Source organism: Dipodomys ordii, unplaced genomic scaffold (assembly GCF_000151885.1).
Source record: "Dipodomys ordii isolate 6190 unplaced genomic scaffold, Dord_2.0 Scaffold160, whole genome shotgun sequence".
Lineage (NCBI taxonomy): Eukaryota > Metazoa > Chordata > Mammalia > Rodentia > Heteromyidae > Dipodomys > Dipodomys ordii.
The window spans coordinates 967363-975168 of record NW_012267376.1 but is presented as its reverse complement, the minus strand read 5'-3'; the positions used below and the strand labels follow the sequence as shown (position 1 = coordinate 975168).

At 53.2% G+C, this 7806-nt stretch overlaps 1 protein-coding gene across 2 annotated transcripts in view; it reads left to right on the top strand.

Annotated features, from left to right (window-relative positions):
• The window catches only part of Tbrg4 (transforming growth factor beta regulator 4), a 10787-nt gene extending 4489 nt beyond the window's left edge, over positions 1 to 6298 (top strand). For both annotated transcript variants that reach the window (XM_013032980.1, XM_013032979.1), the window contains exons 3-11: positions 1264 to 1584; positions 2186 to 2357; positions 2615 to 2772; positions 3505 to 3612; positions 4207 to 4351; positions 4833 to 5078; positions 5175 to 5286; positions 5437 to 5551; positions 5975 to 6298. In XM_013032980.1, coding sequence (XP_012888434.1) covers positions 1264 to 1584; positions 2186 to 2357; positions 2615 to 2772; positions 3505 to 3612; positions 4207 to 4351; positions 4833 to 5078; positions 5175 to 5286; positions 5437 to 5551; positions 5975 to 6076 — 1479 coding nt within the window. In that variant the 3' untranslated portion in view covers positions 6077 to 6298. The remainder of the gene's footprint in view (positions 1 to 1263; positions 1585 to 2185; positions 2358 to 2614; positions 2773 to 3504; positions 3613 to 4206; positions 4352 to 4832; positions 5079 to 5174; positions 5287 to 5436; positions 5552 to 5974) is intronic.
• Positions 6299 to 7806: the final 1508 nt, after the last annotated feature.

Sequence of the window (7806 nt, the reverse complement as noted above, 5' to 3'; positions counted from 1 at the left end):
TTTTTTTTTTTTCTTTTTGCTTATGTGGTGCTTAGGAATTGAACCCAGGGCCTCAGGCATGCAAGGCAAGCGCTCTACCACTGAGCCACCTTCCCAGCCCCTGAGTGTTTTAAACACAACTAAGCATCTTGAGTTCTATAACTAAGCATTGAAGCACAATTGTAAGAATGGAATTGGAGGCCTGGCCCAAGTCTGGCACTCCAGACGAGATTTTAAGTCAGTGGAGAGGAAACATTAATAGGGCAAACGGTGATGGAACTTACTGACATCCAGGATGCCCGAAAGATGTAGGCCTTGTGTGGAACTAGGGTGGCTCCAATGCTTTCCTTCCAGGCCTTTCATGCAACAGCTTCTGTTCCCAGCTCAACAACTTGAGTATGTGGTTTCTGTTCCCTTTGACAGATGAAACATCACAGGAGGTGACAGTTGTACTCATTTCACCATCTGCTGTCTGAGACCCTGAGGCAGAGGTGTGGGCTAGGTTGCTCTGTGGCCTCATAGTTCTGGGAGACCTGGAGAGACTCCTGCAGCACATAGTTGGCCTCCTCAGAAAAAAGGCTGGCACCAATGGGGCTAGACCAAAACTGCTGTAACACTTGGAGGCCAACACTGCTTTGCCTGTGTGCACAGTGGAGCTTAGTGACAGAGCCTTGCAGGTCACTGGGTCTCGTGCAGAGAGTGTGGAAAGCCTTTCCACAATAAGAGCCTGCTCAGACATGCTGGATTGTTGCGGGAGTTCTTCCCAGGAATCCTTTGCATTGGGGACAGGCATGGCTTAATGGGACTAGGACTCTTTGTACTCTTGTGTCAAAGCATCCCTCTGGACCTTCATGTCTCAGGGAAGACCTGCCCTTCAAGGGACCTGCAGTCACTTGACTCCTTGCTTGGCTCACATGCCACTGGAGGATGTGTGGCAGCAGTATAACTTAGAGGCAAAACTGGCCGTAGAATCTCCATCTAGACCTACTTTTGATTTGTTGGCATCTTGGGTGCGTTATACCACATAGCTGTGCAGGGGCCATGTGACAGGGAATATGTCTGTCAAATCGGCCATATTAAGTCTGTGTTAGTTTCTCTTAGCACTTGGAGGATCCAGCTTAGCTCAGGAAGCAGGTCCGGTGCTCAGCCTAGTAAAGCAAGGCAGGAGCTGTCCTCTGGAAAATTACAGGAATGCCAGAGAAATAGGTTTACAGAGCCGGCTCCAGCCCAGATGCGTGATGGATGGGTGCCACTTGTGACTTACATTTGTCTCTTCACTGCCAGATATCCTCAGTGTGGCACGGTACCCTGGTGAAGCTGCTGCGTAGCTTGTACACACTGCCACTCCCCAACACTTCCAAGGAGCTGCGGTCAGTGGAGCAGGAGGTTCGCTGGCGCCTACGGAGGCTTAAATACAAGCACTTGGCTTTCTTGGCCGAGTCCTGTTCCTTCGTGAAGGAGAAGCACTCCCAGGAGCTGTTGGCTGAGCTGCTGGTGCACATGGAGAGGCGCTGGACAGAGATCGAAGATGGCCGCACGGTGGTTGCCATTATGATGAAGGCAGGGCACCTCTCAGAGTCACTGATGAACCGCCTGGAAGACAAGGTATAGGGCTGGGAGCAAGCAGCAGCAGCAGCCTGCCTCCCTGGGGGATTGATGCTTATTCCCTGGGTTACAGTCCTCAGCAGAAGGGAGATGTTTCATGCACTGGGATAGGAGCTCTGGGAGATTTTGTCCAGAGACTCAGCAGGCAAGTCCTGAAGTTAGCAGAGGTCCTGGTCAGGACTGGACTAGCCCTTTCACAGTCCCACTTCTTATTGGAACTGTCCTGGATATATGTGTTCCATTTTCCCCCTCCCCTCATGCCACAAAATAGCACTGTCCTTGCAGTCAAGTCAAATTCAGCTCCCATCCTGCCATGGTGGGGGCTGGCCCAGATGACTGCCACAGCAGGCTTTTGTAGCCCATGGGCCCCAGCTCCCTTACTTTGGGGCCTGGGGATAAATTTGGCTGCAGACATTGTATTCCAGATCCAGGGCTCCCTGGAGCAGGTGAGGAGGCAGGCCTGCACAGAAGGGCCTGTGTTGAGTCAGCTCAGGCCCAGTTGCTGTCTCACAGGGGCTGCATTGGATGGGACCCCTGCCCCCCAGCTCGTCCCCACCACTTGAGGCCATCAAGCTGACCCCTGCACGGATGTGGTTGACAGTGCCTGGAGCTGGTGGAACAGTTCAGCCCTGACGAGATGCGGAAAGTGTTGCTGACGCTGGCAGCTCAGAATCGGCGGTCCGTGCCGCTGCTGCGGGCCATCTCCTATCACCTGGTACAGAAGCCCTTCCAGCTGACCAAAGGCATGCTCCTGGACCTGGCCTACGCCTATGGTGAGGAGGGAGAAAGCCCTGGCTAGGCAGGTGCCTGCAGCTGTGTCAAATTCAGTGCGTGTCCTGACTGTGGCAGGCACTGGCCCAGAAGGCTGCCACAGAAACACTGTGACTCATGGGCCCTGTTCCTCTTGCCTGGGTTCAGGGATAAATTTAGTCACAGACACCAAGCCCCTAGACCTCAAGACTGTGGTGGTTTAGAGCAGTGGGTGGCAGTGACCTCCCTAGCTAAGCCTGCTGTCTGTTCTGTCCCAAAGGTAAACTCAGCTTCCATCAGACCCAAGTGTCCCAGCGCCTGGCTGCTGACCTACTGTCCCTCTTGCCCAGCCTGACCCCCGGTGAAGTGGCCCACTGTGCCAAGTCCTTCGCTTTGTTGAAGTGGCTCAACCTGCCCTTGTTTGAAGCCTTTGCCCAGGTGAGTCAGTCAGCTGGGGCTCTCCTGTGCCTGACCCCAACTGAGAAGCCTCCCAGGTACCTGCCTCAGGTGGGAACTGTTGCTTTAGTTGGGAAGCAGAGCCGACCTGAAGATATTTGTGGGTGTTTAATGCAGGTTTCTTAATTTACTTGGAACAAGATGTTACTGTTTTGGGTGGGGAGAGATTTGCAAGCCGTTTCCTCTGTTTCCGTTCATATTGGAGAGTGCACTGGGTAAGGCTGGCCACCCCACGTGCAATGCAGGACAGACAGTACTGCCTTTGACGTCCTGAAGCTGATGGGCACCAAGTGTGCTAGTCAGGGAGCATCTCTTTTTTTGTTGTTGTTGTTAGTCGTGGAGCTTGAACTCTGGGCTTAGGGGCTGTCCTTCAGCTCTTCAGCTCAAGGCAAGCACTCTGCCACTTGTGCCACAGCGCCACTTCTGGTTTTCTGGTGATTTATTGGAGAGAAGTCTCATAGACTTTTCCTGCCTGGGCTGGCTTTGAACCGCAATCCTCAGATCTCAACTTCCTGCGTAGCTAGGATTATAGGTTTGAGCCACCAGTGCCCGGCTTCAGGGAGCATCTTCAGAGCTCCTGTTAGAGAGGTGGATCCTGGTCTCTGTCTACAGTGGGCAGTTGCCACTAGACAGAGAAGCACCTTGGCATGGGGGGGTGAGTCTTGGAACTGCCTCTTGCTAGCAAGGTGCTCATGCTTCCTTCTGATGGCACAGCACCTCTTGAAGAGAGCTCAGGACATCACCCTGCCTCATGTGTGCAATGTACTTTTGGCTTTTGCCCGTCTGAACTTCCGTCCAGAACAAGATCACTTCTTCAACTTGGTATGTGTGCTGGGCTCTCACTCCCCTGCCCCCTCACTGCCAGCTGCTTGCCTGGATTCCCTGGGCTGGGTGGAAGGGCATACAACACCTGGCTTGGGAATGGGAGGTCTTACCTGTACTTTGTTGGTTTTTTGTTTTTTTTGTTTTGTTTTTTTGCCTGCTGATGCTCAGAAGCCTCTGGCCCACTGCAGAGACTGCAGGTCTCCCTGCTGCAGAGGTCTGCAGTAACGAAGGGCAGGGGCATCAAAGGAGCCAGCAGACCCACTTGACTCTGCTCCCCAGGAGCTTTATAGTCAGGGCATCAGCTGCTTTACCTCCAGGTGGTGCTCTGATCCTATGGGACCTGAAACTGCAGAAGGGATCCGCAGTTTTAGGCACCTGCTACTGGGCAGGTAGAGCTAGGTGCCTCCGGATGTCACTGTGTGGCAGTATACTAGGAAGGAAGGGCAGCTTCTGTTGCACCATGCCTCTGGCCAGCATTTTGCTCTGGCTCCAGTGTCACAGGTCATTGGTTACTGTCCCTTCTCGATATTGCAGTCCCTGGGCAGAGTCTGCTTTCTCTGCCTGTCCTTTCTCACCCTATCCTTGGCCCAGGTGCATGAGAAGCTGGAGCCAGTCCTGATGAGCCTGGAGCCAGCTCTGCAGGTGGACCTGGTGTGGGCCCTGTGTGTGCTGCAGCAGGTGCAAGAGGCAGAGCTGCAGGCTGTCCTCCACCCTGGAGTTCATGGGCAGTTTCTAGGTGAGCACCCTGTCCCTCCCATCACCTTTGCTGCCATTGGGCAGCTTATCTGGTCTTTTTTTTTTTTTTTTTGCCAGTCCTGGGGCTTGAACTCAGAGGCCAACCTCGGCAGCCATCTTGAACTCAGGACCTGGGCACTGTCCCTGAACAACTTTTTGCTCAAGGATAGCACTCTACCACTTGAGCCACAGTGCAACTTCTCGCTTTTTCTGTGTATGTGGTACAAAGGAATTGAACCCAGGGCTTCATGCATGCTAGGCAAGCACTCTACCACTAAGCCACGTTCCCAGCCCCTTACCTGGTCTTCTTGCCTAGAGCCAGGGGGAAATTGAACTACTGATGGGAGAAACCACCTTAGGTTTTCTCAGTCCACTCCCTGAAATTGATCTGAGGAGCATTCAGAGCAGGGGAGAGGGTGTGGCCTTTCTACCTAGACCTTCATCTCTGTTCTTGCTCTCTACTCACCCACTTTGTCTTACAGCAAGCAAGTCTCCAAAGGACCAGGGCACCTTTCAGAAGCTGCTCCACATCAATGCCACCGCCCAGCTGGAATACCCTGAGTACAGGGGGCCCCTCCTGCCAGCCTCTGCTGTGGCCTCCCTTCCCCTCACCCCTGCCAGGAAGGTGACTCCCCTGCAGAAGGATCTGCAGCAGACCCTGAAGGCATTGCTTGGAGAAGCTGACCGGGGGAGTTTTGAGGTGGCCACACAGTATGGATGGGTGCTAGGTAACAGGATCATTCTAACTGCCCTGGAGCATGGGCTGCAAGTCTGTTCCTGTGGGCTCTGAAGGGCAACACAGGTTCTCTACATCCTCCCCCCAGATGCAGAGGTGCTGCTGGATACTGATGGCCAGTTTTTGCCCCTGAGGGATTTTGCCTCACCTCACCTTGCCCAGCCAGTTGGGAGCCAGCCACTGCCCCCAGGAGCTAAAAGGTGAGTGGTCTGAGATGCTCTTGTCACAGCCCTGGTACAAGTCACACAGCACTGCTTGTCACCTGTGTGCTCAGGGCTGTCTGTGTGCCTCTCCCTCCTGAGGGGTGAGGGGTGAGAGGCCAACCTCGGCAGCCATCTTTTTCCTGTTAGGCTCGCTTTCCTGCGCTGGGAGTTTCCCAACTTCAACAGCCGGAGCAAGGATTTGCTGGGCCGCTTTGTTCTGGCCCGGCGCCACCTTATGGCTGCAGGCTTCTTGATAGTAGACGTGAGTACTTTTTGGGCAGGCAGATAGTCACTGCCCAGGGAAAAGTCCCCACCCATTTTAGAGGAGCTGCCTCTTGCCCCTGTGGGTGCCTTTGGAAGGCCCCAGGCTGGTCTGGAACCATGATCCTCCTGATATAAGTAGCTAAGCCTCCCAAGTAACTAGATGACAGGCTTGCATCACTACCCCAACCCTATAGCATCTTTAGGATGTAGGAGTCCTTTAGGCCCTCTGCAGCTCGCAGGACCTTCTAGCACTGGCAGCATCCCACCCCCTCCCTCCAGCTTTCTGGTCTCTTCTGATGACTTGGAGGCCAAGGGATGGACATTACAGAACTGTCGGTCATAAGAGGTTGAGGGGTCTGTGCACAGGCAGTGGGACTGGTCCCTGGCCAATGAGCCCCTTAACCCCACCACTTCCCTGTAGGTCCCATACTATGAATGGCTGGATCTCAAGTCTCAATGGCAGAAGGGTGCCTACCTTAAGGACAAGATGCGCAAAGCAGCAGCAGAGGAGCTGGCCAAGTGAGCTGTCAAATCACCTCAGCCTGGACCACATGCCAAGGGACTGGCTGTGCTGGGGCCCAGCAGTTTGAATGCTGGCAGGCAAGAGCTGTCACCTTGGAGGATGTGCATCTCAGTACAGGGCTTTGGCCAGAGTGAGGGGTGCCAATAGCTCTTAAGAGACCATAAGATGATCCTGTCCTGGGTAATAATAAATCATTTATTTTGGTGTGTAGCACCAAGCAGCTTCCTGGGCCTTGTCACTCATAACACCCTTACTCCTACCCACCTACTTGTCTGCCTCAGAAGGCTAGCCTCGTCCAGGGCTCTGCCCTTTGCACCCTGTCCACCAGCAGAGGAAGACTGACTTGAGGGACAGACACTCAGGGCCCAGGCAAGAGCTGTTTTCTGCCTGTCTCCTGCTTTTCCCTGGAACCATGCCTGTCTAGTGCACATCTGTACCGACAAGGAGTCTGATGAGCACGTCCGTCCTGAAGCTTGAACCTCCGGGGCTAAGACTGCTGAGTGTCAGGCTTTCCTCATATGGTGGGCAGGGTCTTTGTCCAATTGTAGTTGGTTACTTTATCCTTCTCCTGGGAGGCTTCTTCCCACTCCTTCTCCGCACTAGAGTCCCTAATGGCCCCTCTGACAGTAGTGTGAAGGCTGGCTGGGCTCTGAGAGATTAGAGGAACTTGGCTGAGACCATAGGGTTCAGAGCCAGACTCAGTCACGACTTCATGACTTCTCTGACCAAAGCCTTGACTGCGGTCCCAGAACCATCTCAGGGTACTTCCTTCCAGCCTCTCAAGACATGTACATGTACACTGCAAGCAATCCAGAAGGTGGGGGCAGAGGAACTTGTTGGCATCTGGCCTCTGTTTCTCCCTAAGAAAGAAAAATTAGCCTTTTGCACTCCCCACCCCGACCCTGAATCTTGGCATTTTCTGTAAGGCCTGTGGCCAGGTACACAGAACCCACATCCTTGTCCTGCCCAGGCAGAAGAGCAACACCTGGCTCAGCTGGAAGGGAGCAAGCAGTGAACTGGCTTCTTGGAGGCAGGAATGGCCTTCGGAAGCAGAGCTAACCAAGTGGCTGCTTGCAGTGGCACCTGCCATCTATGTAGCATGTTAGCGGCATGGAGACTGTTGAGAAAGAGCCTGTGTCTTAGGAAAATAAAGATTTTCCCTATGCACTGCTTGGGATCACTGGATTTTATTTGAGGTAACAAGGGAGAGGCCCACTGCAGTTAAAACACTCAGGTGACTGGCTCTACAATAGATGGCTCACAGCAGTCACTCCAGCCTTGAGCAGAAGTCAGGCACAAAGACATTCCCACCACAGGATCCATAGGACAGCTCCACCAAGCCACCTGCAAGCAAGAGCCTTCTCCATTACTGTTTAGTCATCCTACAAATGGCATGCCCTGGCTCTGGGAGAAAAGCCTACTCACAAAGGGAGTCAACAGGATGGTGGCTTTCCTAATTGGATCCAAAGAAATAAATTCTCAAGATTTACATTTTGTGCAGTTGCCTTATAGCTGTTGCTCAAATCCAGTGGCATGGCTTTTCATACTCCACATTCACCCGCTTACCCATTGGGAGGTCACTGGGCTGTATCTGATTTGGGATTTGGGGCTTAAAAACTTCACAGGTTTGGGTTTCTCTAGAAATACAACTTAGGTCATAGGAGATAGGTTGGCTGTTCTCTGTAATGGCTGCATTAAAAATTCCTGTCAAAGATCTGGGAAGGTAGCTC